The sequence below is a fragment of the Prionailurus viverrinus genome, chromosome D1 (genome assembly GCF_022837055.1).
Source record: "Prionailurus viverrinus isolate Anna chromosome D1, UM_Priviv_1.0, whole genome shotgun sequence".
Lineage (NCBI taxonomy): Eukaryota > Metazoa > Chordata > Mammalia > Carnivora > Felidae > Prionailurus > Prionailurus viverrinus.
The window spans coordinates 112,071,837-112,087,550 of record NC_062570.1 but is presented as its reverse complement, the minus strand read 5'-3'; the positions used below and the strand labels follow the sequence as shown (position 1 = coordinate 112,087,550).

Genomic DNA, 15,714 nt, shown 5'->3' with positions numbered 1-15,714 from the left:
TCTCGTTTATTGTAATGAGACTTCATTGCCAGGATCAATCAGTAACACGCTGAGTGAAAATCACGCTGTGCCCAGGTCACCCCGCGGGGAGGTGAACCACCGCCCTTCGAGCAGGAAGCCAGAATCATCCTCGTTCTGACGCAGGCTCAGTGTCTCCTGAGGTCACGAGGCTCGGAGGGGACCGAGGGCGGATGGCACCCAGATCTGCCTTCCCGAGCCCCCCTCGCCAACGCGACCGGCACCGCTGTCCTGCGCCCGGCCACCTGCTGGCCAGGGGACGCGGCCGCAAGGGGCAGTTATCTGTTCAAGGCCAATGGCTGCTCCCCCCGCCCCCCAGCCCTGCACGTCTCCCCTCCAGGCTGGGCCTTCTGGGCAGGGGAGGCAGCGGCAGTGGCCTGGCTGCAAGGTTTGTTTCTGGTGTAGAGGAAAGTCGGGTCCTGAGCCGCGCGTGGCCCAGCCTGGCTGGCAGACAAGCCGGTGGCTGATGCATAAACATTAAACCGATACCTTGAAGAGGGCAGGGTGGCCTGCTCAGATCTCCAACTGCAGTGCATTCCTCTAGCACAGCCCCCGCAATCTACCCGGGCCCACACAGCTTTGCCCCCCTGCCATCGCTCCTGCTAGGACTGCCTGCCTGGAACCCTCCGGGCCTGGGGCCCCACGATCTCCACTAAGGGCAAGGGCAGGGAGGCGGGGGAGAGACGCCGAGGGGTCTAGAGGCTCTCCTCCTCCCGAGGAGGGGCGGGGGCTCCCCCTGGGCCCCTGAAGCCTCCCCGTCTCATTATTCTAATTATTGCTGTCGCAGGCAATTAGAGCGGCCCTCCACCCGAGGCGTTCTGCCGAAATGGAATCATCACCCGTGTGTCCCTGGGGCCCCCCTGCTGGTGAGCCAGTGGTTCCCACGGCAATACTTACTATCGTGCTCCGGGTTTTGCTGTCGAAAAAGGAATCCTTGTCAGACAGGTCAAATCTGTTGAAACATTGGGCAGAAACAGACACACAGTTCGCTGGGGTCGCGGCTCTCCCGGTTTCCAAGGCCCTGGGAGGCCACGCCGTCCCCAGGAGCCGTGACCGTGAAATTGGGCAAGCTCCCTTCGAACGCCAGGGGTGAGCCAGCCCTGGGCGTCTGGAACGGTCCGTTTCGTCCCTCTGCCCCCTCTCCGGGAGGCCCGCACACCCACGCCTCCCTCCTAAGGATCTGCTTCCTTCTGACGACACCCCCAGTCTCTGCTTCAACCGATGATGCCAACCCGCCGTCAGACAAGTCTAGTATCTACGGCAGTCTCCCTGTTCTTGACAAATGGTTTTAGCCCTGTGGTCTTGGCCCCCACAGAGCTTTCCTGAAGTTTCCTGAGGGCAGAGCGATGTCTCTGGGATGTGTTACCCAAGGCACTCAGGGTACAGCCGGGGAGGGTGGCTTTGTCCCCATGGAGCCTGCAAGCAAGCTGGGCTTGGCCAAGGGTGTCAGCCAGGGCAGAGCCGAGGGAGGCTGGGGCGTGGGGTGGGGGTGGGGGGGTCCTAGGAGGAGGGCGTCTCCCTCTAACACCCGGGGTGCCCCCGTCCTGGAGCCCCCCTCCTGGAAGGAGCTGGGCTGGGGGCCACTTTTTAAAAACTTCCTATCCCTGGCAGGATCGAGAAATACAGCGGAGTGCAGCACGTGGTCCTTGCCCTGTGACTAATACATCTGCCCGAGCAGGAGCCCCAGTTCTGAACCGAGAAACAGTTCTCCACGCCCCAGGAGACCAGTGGCATCTTGGTGACGCCCCCGCCCCCGCCCCGAGCTTGAAATCCACGTCCCACTGGGCCCAGAGCCCGAGCCCTCTCTGTTCCCACCACTGCTCACACTCCAGCTGTGTCCTGCGAGGCCCCACGGAAGCCGCAGCCACCAGCGACCCAGGGGGCTATGCCCCACTGCCCCTCGGGAGCCGAGTAGGAGCGAAGGTTCCAGAACAGGTGCCAGGCAAGCCTGCTGGCCGCGAGTCCCTGGGGCGTCAGGACTCCAGCTGGGGCTGCTTTTCAGCTCCTGCCTCCCGGATGGAGCTCGGCAGCCTTCGGGAGGCACGGTCAACCGGACCCTCCCACTGGAACACGTCCCGAGAGGGACGGAGAGGGACGGAGCGGGGCGGGAGGGAGGAGGTGCCCAGATCACCGCTTTGGGGCTTCGGGCCAAGGTGCAAGCATGCTCTCACTCGAGCCCACCCGATTTGTCCCAAGTGTCCCCCGGCAGAAGCACAAGACTCTTCGCCTCACAACTCCTCCATGGACGGTGACCTTGGAAAGCACTCTTGAACCTCTTCTGTGCTCGAGAACCATAGGCTCTTATGAGGACGTGCTTCTGGGGCCGAAACTCCCACATCCTTGGGTGATGAGGAGCTTCCTTCGGCCCCAGGGGACTGTCCTACAACCTGCACCTCTCAGGTCACCCACCATGCTGCGGGGGCCACCCGGCAGGGCCCTCTGGGAAGGGACGAGCGGGCGGGGGGAGGGGTGTTTCTCCACTTACAGGTGCTGCTTCTCCCGGGAGAAGGGGTAGGACAGTCTCTTTGTGGTCTGGGGTCTGTGCCCTGCCACCTTGGGCTGGATGGGGTCCGTGATTTTCTGGAGCACGGAGTTGATCTTTTTCAGGAGGCCACGGGTCTCGTTAATGTGATACAGCTGCAGAGCAGACGGGGAAGGGGGGAGTCTGCGTCATCTGCTGAGCTGTGACCCTCGCAGTCTGTTCTCAGAAGGTCACAGAACTGTCCCTCCCCACCGAGATGGCAGGTCCTGGGAACAGAGCTCCGGGATGGGCCAGAAGGCTCCCTCTGCGCCTGCTTTCCAGACAAACCCAGCGGGCCCGGCGGAGTCCGAGGAGAGCCCCGAAAGCACACACCCTCCAGAAAACCTGCCCGTGGGCTTTCCTTCATTTCAAAAGAGGTAATCCAGACGGTCTCAGTGGACCCGAGAAGCCGGGGGCTGATTTACGCCCGAGGACAGCTTCGCTTCCTGCCTCCCCCTCTCTGCACGCGAAGGTAAACAGGGACGCCTCGCTAAGCTTCAGGAACACGCTGTCAGGCCGATTCCCGGCCGGAAGTTTTTAGAGATGACAAAGAAAAATCCCAGCAAGCTAGGAAACGTAATTAAAAGGAGTCTGATGAATTAGCCGAAACACCGCAAGCAGGAAAAGCGAGACTGAGAAGCCTGAGTTTGTGTTTATAGCAGGTTCCTCTGACCCCTCTGCTCACGCCAATCTCTTGCTGGGGTTTGGTCCGGGGTCTCTAAAGGCCCCCCCCCCCGGGGCCGCCCCACACCCCCCACAGTCAGGACACGGGAGCCCACGGCCCTTGCTCGGCTTCTCACCACAGCCCAGGAACCCCCCCCCATCCCTCCCCCCTCCCCCCGGGTGGCATTTCCCCCGCCACGTGCCCCTGCGACACTCAGACCTCAGGGCAGGAACGTCAGCACCAACCTTCTTCGTCGGCATCTTCAGTTTCAAAAACTCGGCTTCTCTGCACAGCACGTTCCAGGGCGCGTGGATTTTTACAAATCCAACCCCGTGAATTTTAGTCTAGGGAGGAGAGAAGTGCTCGGTCAGCGCGCAGAGCCCGGGCTCGGGGACCGTCTTCCCCCGGGGGCACGACCGCGGCTGCTGGGGTGCTCGCTCACTCCTCCTGGCCCCCCACCCCTGCAGGGCGCCCGGCAGCCAGAAGGGCCTGGACCGGGGTCCCGGACTCCGGGACACCTGGGGCATTTTCAGGGACTCCAAGCGGCAGGGCCGCAAGAGAGGACCTTTCACAAGGGAGCTTGGGCCCATTTGACCCGGGGGATACACGAGCCGCCCGGTGTCCCCAAAGTGGAGGCGTCCCCACCCCCAGGCTGGATGTCTTCCCTCCGTGGGGCCAGGCCACGCCTCCACCTGTGCCCAGCAGACCCCTGCGGTCCCTCTGTGGCCCCTGTGTCTGCACCCACTGCCTCCATGCTCACGTGAGCGACAGCCCGGTACAGGGGCTCGAGGGGCCTGTTGGAGCCTGGCACCCCCAAAACCGCTGAGAGCTCGGAGGGGGAGTCGCTTCCCCCTGGGCCAGCGGGTCTGAGGGACAGCGAGGAACGGCCCAGGGCTATGGGGGCTGGCTGGCCGGGAGCTGCACGGCCAGGGGCTTTATCAGCGTGGACACCACGGCCCTTCACGGCGGGAACACGGGGCTTGGGGAGTAGAGTCACGGCCCCGCCTCCCCCCAGAATGAAAGCAGCACACGGTGCCTCAACGCCCCCCGCCCCCCGGCCCCGGCTGTATACCCAGAGAGAAAAAGCCTGGACCTTGGAAAGATACGTGCATCCCACCCTCACGAGCACCCTTCACGCCGGCCAAGACAGGGGAACCGCCGCGTCCAAAGATGGACGAGCGGGGAGAAGACGCGGTGTGTGCGCACAGAGGAGGATCACCGGCCACGACGTGGCAGAAATGCCGCCATCTGCCACAGCGTGGACGGACCTGTGCCTTCTGCCCCATGAGACAAGGCGGAGAAAGAAAACACCCCGTGGGACCCCCGACACGCGGGATCTTCGACGGCGGGTTTCACAGAAGCGGAGAATCGACCGCTGGCTGCCAAGGGAGGTGGGTCAGAGGCTGCAAGCTGGCGTTAAAGGAAGCCGGGCTCTGAGGTCCCCGCGCAGCACGGCGACGCCCACACCGTGGAGATCCTCCGCGGCGGCCGCGTCCAAGATCTCACCTGGGCCACCGCCCCCCCCCCCCCCCCCCCGGAGTAAGGGGACCGACCGGGAGTCTTGGCAAAAGGGGCCCAGGCTGTGGAAGGGAGGGTGTCGCCCGCGTGAGCCCGGCACCCAGACTTGGGCCCAGGCTCCGTGTCGCGTCCCCAGCCCGGGAGTGGGCATAGCGCGTGGCTTCGTTGCAGGTCCGGGGGGGAGGAACAATGGGGCCAAAGTCACGTGGGGAGGGATGCTAAGAGGAATATCCTCCGTGGGCCAAATACACCCGCCCACCAGCCCGCGAAGCCGAAATTCACAGGAACCCAGGAGAACGCGGGCAGCTGGGCGGCGGGAGGCAAAGCTTCCAGGTTGGCACAGAGAGTGACAGGCGGACCCCACCTGCACCCGGCCCGGGGAAGGGGGCCCTCCCCGACGCCGAGCTCCAACTGGGGCTTCCTCCCCATCCCAAGAGAGGGGGGCAAATGCCCTCTGGAGGAATCCCAGCCCGCCCCTCCTCTGCCAGAGCCCCCACTCCCCTCGGGGGCCAAGGGAGCCGTCCTGTCCGGGACCCTGGCCTCAGTGCCACCTCACAGGCCTCCTCTGCGCCGCCCCAGCACGAGGGCCGGTCCCGGGCACGGCGCGCGCGCCCCACACGTGCTCGTCCAGTGAGGGGACGAAAGCCAGACACAGGAGGAACGACCGGGTGTGCGTGGACTCAGCCCGAACACAAGCCTGGGGGGTGGGGCCGGGCCTCACTGCTGTCCTCGTCTTGGAGCTGGGGACCCTGTGCAGGCTCACGACACGTACTGCGCGGCTTAAAACGACGCGGATTCGTTCTCTCACGGTTCCGGGGCCGGAAGTCTAAACTGAGCTGCCCTCGCGGCCACAGTCCGCCTGGAGGCTCGAGCGGGAAGGTCCTGCCTGGCTCTTCCAGCCGCTGGGGGCTCCAGGCGTCCCTCCAGCCTCCGCCTCCGCCACCACGTGGCCTCACCCGTGTGTCTCTACGTTTCAAACCCCTCCTTTCTCTTCTAAGGACACCTGTCATTGGATGGAGGGCCTGCCCTAAATCCCGGGTCGTCTTGCCCAGAGACCCTGAACTCCATCCACAAAGACCTTTCTTCCAAGCAAAGTCACGTTTGCAGGTGCCAGGTGGACGCAGCTTTGGGGGCCACCGTTCAGCCCGCCACGCGGGTCGTAGAGCTGCAGCTCTGAGCCCCGCAGGGCTTTGTGCAGGGAGCCTGTCTACGTGGTCCGAGGAGCTTCCAAGAAGCCTGGGCCCAGGAGCTGGGGCCTGAGGTTGCCTCAGAGGGACCAGCCAGGACCAGGGTGCTCGGGACAGAGGCCCGACGGGTGAGGGCTTCAGGGGCCCCGGCGTGCCGTACCCAGTGCAGGGGGCTCTGGGGAGCGGAGCCCCCATCCTCCTCCAGGGCCGGCGGGTCCGGCAGGCACCGGATAAGGTCCTGAGGTTGGGTGGCCCGAGTCAGCACCCTGCCCCAACCCTGTGTGTCTCTGGCAAGTGATTCAATCTTTCTGAGCCCGTTTCCCCATCTGCAAATCTCTGCAGCGTAAGACTTGCTGCATCCTCAGGGCAGCCCCTGGTGCCCCTGGCGTCCCCACCCAGCCCCCTGGCGGGCAGGAGAGGTCACTCTGTTACTTCTGCTCAGGAACGCCTCCCCTTGGCCACGGGGCAGCCGAGGCCATGCAGCTAACGTGCACGGGCGCCCTTGGCCAGCAAGCCCGGGGAAGCCCCGGCGGGCACCGAGATCTGAGAGGCCGCAGGGCCCCGGGTCCCGGTGACTCACGGACACAGGCTGACCCCGCGGGGCACCCGGGGCGGGGATGAGTGACCGTCAACAGCCCACACGCAGCAGGAGGCTGTCTTCCCGTGTCACAGACCCGGGTCTATTTCTGGGCACCGCTCACCCACCCACAAAGACCCGAAATCCACTCTCCAGAGTCCCACGGAGATTTGTGTGGATGACGACGAAGGAGCTGGTGCCTGTGGCCGGCCTGCCTGGGAAAGCACGCTCCTCTGTTTACGTGAGCAACGAGGTCTCTCCCAGGAAACATCTGGCGGGATTTGGGAAAGGGGCCGTGGGACCAGTTCGGAAAAAACACATGTGGGATGTTCTCGGACGTGGTGCCCGGCCTGACCGCAGTCCGCCCCCAGCGGGAAGAAAGCGCGAGAGGGCCGGGTCCCCGTTTCCCCAGCCGGATGCCCGGAGCAGCGAGGGGTGGGAGCGCCCGCAGGCCCCTGGCGCTGTCCTGGGCAGGGGCAGGGGCAGGGCCCCCGGCGCCCAAGCCGAGGACATGCCCACCTGTCCAGGAGCTCTCCGGGCGCAAACTAAGTACGTTCAAGTCTCTGTTCTGAGCCAAACTCGCAAAAACTGAGACCTCGCCAGAACTGTTTCCAGCACTTTCCTTTCAGAAGGAAGCAGAAAGTCACAAACCAAACAAAGTAACATCCCCACAGGGGACTCGCGGAGGTTGAGCGCCGCAAGGGCTCCCCCCACATCCCCACGGCCGCCATCTGGTCGCGGCCTCCTCCGGCAGCTGAGGGCTCGGGGATTGCTGGAAGGTTCTCGGCGGCAAGGACCAGGCATGGGCGGTTTCTGGTTGCCCTTGGCTCCCCAGAGCGCTCCGGGCAGCACGGTCTCCTCGCCCCCCTCTGACCCCCAGGCCGCTTCACGCCCCGCAGGCACCTTTCTGGCTGCCGCGGGGTCCTGACCGAGGGAACTGAGGGTCCCCAGGGTGCTGGTGGCACCAGGAAGGTCTCCGCGGCGGCTCCCGCCCTGTGTGCTGACCCTGCCCCGGCTCCACGGGCGCTGGCTCTGCCGTCCCCAGCAGGGACGCCTGAGCTCAGTCCGGAAGTGGAAGCCCAGGAGGGGTTCAGGCTGGACCCCCGGCCACCACCCGGGCCTCAGCTCCCGACGAGGACCTCGCGACGCCCACCTGGCACAGGCCCCCTCCAGACCCTGCCCTCGGAATGCCGGGCCCGCCCTCGGGGAGGGGGTCCTGTTCTCTGCCACAAACAGGTTTTCGTGGCCCGCGACCGCCCGGTGCCGCGTGTTCCGCCAGGCGCATTTTCCGCGGCACGGGTGTCTGTCTGCTCTTCTGGTCGGCACCAGTGTCCCGCACGGATGTGACCTGGAACACTGGTTCTGGGCCAGAGATGTCCGTTTGGCTGACCACGGATCCCCTGATCCTAGGGATGGAGAGGGTGCCTGGTGCCCTGGGTCCCTGGAGCAGGTGCTCGATGACGCTCGCCGAGTGGGCCGGGGGGAGGAGGGCGAGGCCACCCCTGCCGAGCACCCGCTGGGCGCAGCCTGGGGCGGCCCCCTCCCCGACCCGCTGGCAGGTACCGCCGTGCCCTGGCTCGGGGCAGCTCGACCCTGATGGGTTCACACCTGCTCCCCACCCACATGGCGTCCCGGAGTCACCCTCCGTCACCAGGCGTGTGGTCCGCTAACGGGCATTCCCCGCGTCACAGTCTCTGCTGACCATGTCCAGGAGGAGCGGTCACGTCGTGCACTGGGGCAGTCACGCCTCCTACACCATCACACCGCTGTCGCCAGAGTCAAGGCTCAGGTGAGCCGGGGGGAGGCCGAGAACGGGAGCGAGGACAGGGCGGGGGGCATCTGTACCCCCCAGTCCCTGCCACGGGCTCTGCCCCCAGGCCTGGTGTGCTGAGGAAATAAGTGATAAATAAATCACCAAAAATAGTCTTTCGCGGTCCTTGTTCTGTGAAAGGCAAAAAGTAAATAAAATGAACGTCACAGCCTCGAAGGAGCTCAAGGGGTAAGAGCAGGGTGCTGATGGCCTCAGAACGCTGACCAAGGCTGGGCCGTTCCCAGGGTGCCCCAGGCCCACCCCCCTAGGGAGCTGGACACCCCTGGAGACCCCCAGGAAGGGCCCTCCCCCTCCACACACGGGCAATTGCAGGGAGGGCGGTCGTGGTGCCGGGCAGAGCAGGAGAAGGGGGAAGGGAGGAGGTGGAGATCGCCCTGAAAAGTCCTGGCCCCCAAACTCCTCGGATCCAGTGCATCCGGGGACCTCAGCCTGTGACCTTGGTTCAAGGTGGTTCCAGCTGTAACGCCCTCACACGGGTGATGCAGACAAGCCCCAAGCCTCTCCGGACGAGGGCCCCTTCCTCCCAGGCTTTGGGGACCCCTGGGCATGTAAAGGGCAGGGGCTGGCGGGCGAGAGGGCCAGGCGCCCCAGGATGAGAGGCGGCCGGGGAGAACGTGCACAGGGCCCCCTCCCCCCCCCCCCAAGTCAGGGGACGCAGAAAGGATTACATGGATCACAAACCAGCCATGTTTACCTTGTTCAAAGAAATAAACGTCAAGTCAGAAAGGTCCCGCAGAGGACAGGAAACCACGGAAAAAGTGACACAGCCAATTTGGGAAAGAACCAAGCAGAACTTCCAGAAACAAAAACGTGTCGTAAGGAGCCCTAACGCTCAGCAAACGTGTTTGAAGATCCTCCCTGCCTGCAAGGGGAGGGTCAGAGGAGTCGGTGAAGCGTCCGACTTCCGACTTCGGCTCGGGTCACGATCTCACGGCGCGTGGGTTCGAGCCCCGCGTCGGGCTCTGTGCTGACAGCTCAGAGCCTGCTTTGGATCCTCTGTCCCCCCCACCTCTCTCTCCCGGGACCACGGCAACCCTGCCCACCACCAGCCATGGTCACCTCGTGTCAGTGTGGTGCACGAGGGGTCCCCACGCACCAGAGGACCCTGCCCTGCCCAGATATGCCTTTTGATTCCCGTTGGGCGGGAGGGGTCCCGGGGGGCTGCGGGCAAGGAGCTGTTTGCTTTCCAGCCTTCGCCCAGCACTCCGCGAGGAGGGAAGGGCCATCGTTCCCATTTCACAGGCGGGAAAACTGAGGCCCAGAGAGGAGAAGCCCCCCCGCTGCCCCGGCCGAGCGGGTCTGAACCTCACTGGGAGCTCGGAGGCCGACCTCCCCGCGGCACCGTGCACCCCCGAAGCTCGTCTGGAAACAGCAGCCACTCCTCCCGACTCGCTTTTGAAAAGCAACATCCACGCTAACAAAGATGGGAAACCCTTGCCTCGGGGGCCACGTCAGCTCCGGGGCAGGCATGCCGAGAAGCGCCGGCCGGCCGGCCTGGGTGCAGAGGCAAGCCCCCGTCAGCAGCATGAAAGCAAACAGACGTGACAGGGTTCCTGCGTCCGTGGCCTCCACAGCTCTACCAAAACCAGGGTCAAGTTCAACCCCGGGGCAGGATGGGCCCCAGCCACCCCAGCACACACAGCCGGGACTTGAGCGCGTGGCCTTCTCGGCAGTGACCCGCGGACATAAATAACGTCCGGCAGGCTTTGAGGCCAGACTTGAAAAACGCTGACGGGTTTCAGTGGCAAGGAAACGTTGTCCTCCGTTTGGTGGGAAGCCCGGACGCTGGCCCCGCTGCGGTGGGTGGGGAGGGGGCGGACACCGCCCTCCCTTCCCGCCACTTCCTGTCATGCCGTCCTGGGGCCTCTGACACGGGAGCCCTCCTGGACCTCGTGTCCAAAACGGACGTGTGGGGCCACCCTCCGGATCGCGGCACCGAGGCCTGTCCGCCCCGGGGTCTCTCCCTTCCAGGCGTCTGGGACGTGGTTTTCAAATGGGGTTCCTCGGAGCCTACGGTGCCTGGGGGAGGGCAGTGCGGAGGGGAAAGACGGGGGACCCCCGGCCACAAGCTCCACCTTTACTGTCCCGTACCCGGGGTGGGGGGGGGGTGTGAGGGACAGTGTGTGTCCCGTGCCCCGTGCGCCCTCGGCCCAGCATAGCCACTGCTGGGGTCTCTGTCCGGGGCTGCCTCTGGGGGACCGAACAGTGCACGGCGGGGGGCTCGCGTGGACACGGGGGGGCCCATCTCGGGGGATGCTTCTGCTGGCTCATGGAGGAAAAGGCCTGCTAGCTCCTCACAACTCCAAGTACGTTCCGGGCTCCTCAGCCACCGTGCACCCTGGGAGCTGGTTGGAGACGCCGCTCAGGCCCGCCCCCGGCCTGCTGAGTCGGAGCAAGCATCCCGATGGGACACCCCCCCTGGGACCTCCCCCCCCCCCCCCCAGCGCTCCTGTGCGTCCCCGGGCCCTGCAGCCGGACAACCTGCCCGAGGCCGGACCCCGCCCTCCAGACCACCTGCCCCGATCTGCCCCCGACCACGAGCCACGCCTCTCCCGCCCACCGCGGGCACCGCGCCACCCCTGAGATGCCCGCTCCAGCGCAGCCTCAGCTGTTGCAGGGGGTGGGTGGCGTCCCCCCAAAGAGACGTCCACGTCCTAACCCCAGAATCTCAGAACGGGAGCTTATTTGGGTATAAGACTGCAGATGCGCTCAAGTTAAGACGTGGTCACAGCGCGGGAGGGCAGGCCCTTACAAGCAAAGGAGACACACGGAAGGCGGCCCCGCGGAGGCGGAGGCTGGAGGGGCACGGCCACAGCCCAGGGATGCCGGGGGGGCCCCCTAAGCTGACAGAGGCAGGAAGGACCCTGCGCTTGAAACCTTCAGAGGGAGCACAGCCCTGCCGAAACCTGGATTTTGGACATCTGGTCCCCCAAACCGTGAGACTCAATCTGGTCATTTGTTTGGGCTGCCCCAGGGCACTAACCGGTCCGCGTCCCTAGGACGTCACCCCAGGACGTCTTCAAAGCAATAAACCTCCTGACTCGGGAGAAAGGCCCCGTCGGGGCGCACATTCTGCCCAGGAGCAGCGCGGCCTTGCATGCCCGCTGGCCTCTTGTGGAGCAAAGGCAGGTCACGTCCGTGCCCTGGTGACCTCTGGGCGGCTGCCCGGTTGTGGCCGCAGAAGGCTGGGCCAGCAGAGTGCAAGAGGGGCCCTCATCCGGGGCACCTGGGCGGCTCAGTCGGTTGAGGGTCCCACTCTTGGTTTCGGCTCAGGTCACGATCCAGGGGTCGTGGGATCAAGCCCCGCGTAGGGCTCCGTGCTGGGAAGCCTGCTTGAGGTTCTCTCTCCCTGCCCCCGCCCCCGCCCCATTTCTCTCCCTCCCTCTTTTCCTCTGCCTCCTCATCCAGGCTATCGAATGCAGGGTTTCTCCACCAGGAGTGATGCTGGCTCCGAGGACGTCTGGAAACCTCTGAAGCGTTTTGGTGATCGGGACCTGGGGGCGCCACCGGGGCATGGCAAAAGCCCCTCCTTAAAGAGTGACTCCCCACCTTGCGAGCGTTTGAGTATCTGGTGGAACGCGTGGGTTTTTCTCACCAGGAAAGCGCACCTAAGCCCCGGTGCCGCTTCCAATCGGGTCAGCTTGCACAACTGGGTTCTCCTGGGGGCTATCCTATTTCCAAAACTGCCACCCTTCGCTCCTTGTAATCGGAGCACACACACCCCCAGGAGTGATTCATTAGCCAGGACGTCTCTCCTTGAAATCGAGGCGACAGCCGCGATCTGCTAATCACGCTGGCAGGGGCCCGGGCACACCTCAGGGCCGCGTGCGCCCAGACGGTCTCTGAACAGATTCTGGGTCTGCCTGTGTCCAGCAGGGTGGGGGGAGGCACCAGGCTGCGGCGGGCGGATGGTTCTGCCAACCGCCTTGGGCCCTGGCCATCTCCGATGAAAGCCCGGGGGGGAGAGGGGCCCTCATAGAGCACGGTTTAGGACTCGAGGGACCCCGGGAGGGAGACGACACGGCCTGGCTTCAGCCGCTGGAGCCTGGAGCCGCCCGGTGCTGCTTTCGCTTTTAAAACGACCCAAATCCACTGCTGAAAAACCTCTTTTAGCCATAGGGCAAAACTTTCAACGAAATTCTTAGGTCTTGTTGGGAAAACCGGATCTTTTGTGGGATAGTGCCTCCCATCTCTCCGTTTCCTTTTTTTTATTACTATTTAAAAAAAATTTTTTTTCACTTTTGAGAGAGAGAGCGAGAGAGAGCGAGCGCTTTCGTCAGTGGGGGAGGAGCAGAGAGAGAGGGAGACACAGAATCCGAAGCAGGCTCCAGGCTCCGAGCTGTCAGCACAGAGCCCGACGCGGGGCTCAAACCCACAGACCGCGAGATCACGACCAGAGCCGAAGTCGGACGCTCAACTGGCTGAGCCTCCCAGGCGCCCTTCTGTGTTTGCTTTCTACTTCAAAGTCACGATCACATCCTATGAGGTTTCAAGAAAGGCGTGTGTGTTGCAGTTGACTGGACTTGGAAAGGCTCCTCCCCCCTTCCAGATGAACCACAACACGTGATTTAACGTTAACGACAGCCAGGATTGGCCTCGTGCCAGACTCGAGTTAAGCCCCTTCCCTTTGCTCACGATCACCCAGTGATACAGACACGACTGCCATTCCACATTACAGACGGAGAAACTGAGGCCCACGCAACCCCGTAAGCCTTGCGAAGGGCAGGCCAAGGCTCTGGGATCTGGCCGGGGTCAGTGCGCATTGCCACACCTCAGGGGGGCCTTCCGGGCGCAAGACTCTGAAGCCGTCGTCGGGAGAGAATGACGGGAACAGGGAGCGCATCCCTTAGCGGACGGACCAGGCACAGGTAGCTCGGAGCCCAAGCTCGCCGCTCTGTGCGCAGCCCCCAGCAGCCTCTCCTGCCTCCGACGGAGCCCGTTGTCTCCTCCAGCTACGAAGCGCCACGTCAGACCTCAGTCTGCGTAGTGGCCACGTTGCTCGGACAACAGCACGGGGCTGGCCGGGCGGAACGTGCCGGAAGTCAGCGCACCGACGGCTCCCCTCTTCTGAGCGGCCCAGGGTTCAGGTCTCAGACAAAGTGAGGAGACAGAAAATCCCAGGGGATGGGCACATGCGCGGCCTGCCCTCGAGAGAGCCCTCTGCAGTCTCCTTAGGACCGCGAACATCAAAGCTCACAGGCCCCTCCGACGGGAACCACTCCAGCCGCAGAAATCAACCCCGGCCAGGGAGCCGAGCCTCCGAAGGAGAAAGTCACCCAGAGAAATGCTCCGTGTGCAGCACGAGATCCCTCGACCGCTAGGTCAGGGGAGAGAGAGGCCCCACACGCGTTTCCGGACGCGTTCGGGGCCAGCACTCTGAGCGTGTCGGGAAAGGGCGTTCACGCCAGCTGACTCCGCCGACCGGCTCGCTGGTCGGAGGGCCCCAAAGGCGTCCCTCTCGCCAGACCCAAAGCATCCATCGTTTAAGGACGCGGTGGTTCTCGGTGATACGCGGCAAACCGAAACCGACTTTTAACCACGCGCCGTTGGCTCACGGCTCCCTCAGGCCGCCTGCTGACTACTCAATGTGTCGCAGAGACTTTTGCTCATTCTCGGCCAGTCTGCACGGTGACAGCGCTGTGGGCGAGGGGCCTGTCCCCCCAGTGCTCACGGAAGGAACCCCCCACCACCCTGTGCACAGAGAGGTTAAGGAGCTGGCAGGGGAGGGCACGGCAAGCTTGCTGAGAAGTGGAGGGAAGCACCGACTGTCCCAAGGGCTGCCGAGGCCCCGCTCCCGGCCGCTGCCCAGCCTCCCGCCACCGGGGCGGCCCTGCAACCCCGGGAGACTCAGCCTTTCATTCTCCCCAGAACGCTTTCCTTCGAAAGGTGCTCAGGCTTCGCCAGGGACGGGCGCTCCAAAGAACGGTTTTATGGTCGGGGATTTCAGAGCACCAGGGCCCCCAGAGATCAAGCCAGACTGACCTCCCCACTTGACAGATTGAGAAACTGAGGCCCCAGAAGGGCCAAGGTGTCTCCAGGAGAGCTTCATCCTCAGTCCCTGGGGAGGGGCACGTCTTCCTTAGGGAAGGACGTGACCAGAGCAGGAAACGCCCTGACCCCGAAGGCCAGCCCCTCCCCGAGAGCAGGTGTCTCCGGGGCTGGTGGGTGCGGGTTGCTGGCTGGGGGGGGTCTCCCCCCCAAACCCGAACGAGCGATTTCTGCCCAACCTTAACAGGAGCGGCCTTTGCGTCGGCCCTCGTCGGAGAGCGGGCTAAAGCCAGAAGGGCCCCTCGCCGCACCGCCTTCCGGACACGGCGCCGGGGCCCCGGCCGGCCTGCGCACCCCGCGCGCCCACAGGAAGCGGGGACGGTTACCTCCTCGTCCCGCTCCAGCTCCAGGCCGGCCTCCAGGAGGTTGCCCTCGTACTCCTCCCTGCGGAAACGCTTGTCGTCCTCGTGGTAGTCCATCGGGGGCTCGGGCCCCCCCGCCGCCCCCACGTCCCCCTTGCCCGGCAGCGGCTGGTCCTGCCTGGTGCCGCGGGCTGCGGGGGCCGCGTCGCCGTGCTGCACCCTCCTGGCCAGGGTCCTGCTGCCCGAGGGCCTCTTGGGGTGATACACTAGGATGTAGTCCACCTTGCGTCTGCCGTCCCGGAGGTAGAGGCCGTGCTTGCACTCGGCGTCGGGGTCCACGGACAGCGCGTTCAGCAGCTGCGAGGGGAGGACAGATCGCCGCTGTCAGACCGTCAGGGGCGGGCCCGTGGAGGGGAGCGGGGTCCTAACCGCCCGAGCGCCCACCCTGGGGCCGGCAGGGTGGGCGCACGGCGGCCCCGTCTCCGTGGAGCCGGCGTTCGAGGAGACGTTCGCCGTCACCGATGCAGGGAGGCCGGGCCGGACCCGCCCCCCCCCCCCCCCCCCCCCCCCAGCTCGGGAGGCCTCCCGGTCTGCGGAGGTGGAGCGGGCTTGCTGGGAGGGCCCGGCCTGCTTGCAAAGGCGGCCAGAAAAAGTGCAAGACCACCCACCCCCTCCAACCCGGGGGAAGTGACCTTTATTCGCTTCCCCAGGGTCCCCGGCTGGGGCAGAGCCACGCTCGGGTCCCGCGCCTACAGATCTCAGCCTTTGATGGCCGGCGTGCAGGGTAACTTCCCGGCAGCATGGCCGTGGGCTCCCCCCCCCCCCCCCCCCCCCCCGCTCCGGCCCAGTTCCAGCTCTGCCGCCAGTTAGCTGTGTGTTAGTCTGGGTCCCCCAAGGGCAGAGCCTGAGTTGAGTGCGTGGGTTCAGAGGTTTACCCGAGAGGTCGTCTCGGGGGCCAGAGTGAGGGTGAGGGGAGGTGGGCACGGAGGGAGGGGCTGAGAGAGGCGGGCGGCAGGCAGGGTCACGGCCTGGGGCAGCCGGGCTCCAT

At 65.0% G+C, this 15,714-nt stretch overlaps 1 protein-coding gene across 8 annotated transcripts in view; it reads right to left on the bottom strand.

Moving 5' to 3' along the window:
- ANO1 (anoctamin 1) overlaps positions 1-15,714 on the bottom strand; it is a 159,432-nt gene that overhangs the window by 62,295 nt on the left and 81,423 nt on the right. For 6 of the 8 annotated variants that reach the window (XM_047879411.1, XM_047879410.1, XM_047879409.1 and 3 more), the window contains 4 exons: positions 14,691-15,023; positions 3,449-3,547; positions 2,504-2,655; positions 916-970 (listed from right to left, as the gene is read on the bottom strand). In XM_047879411.1, the coding sequence (XP_047735367.1) occupies positions 916-970; positions 2,504-2,655; positions 3,449-3,547; positions 14,691-15,023 (639 nt within the window). The remainder of the gene's footprint in view (positions 1-915; positions 971-2,503; positions 2,656-3,448; positions 3,548-14,690; positions 15,024-15,714) is intronic. The other 2 variants (XM_047879413.1, XM_047879412.1) reach the window with 1 other exon arrangement.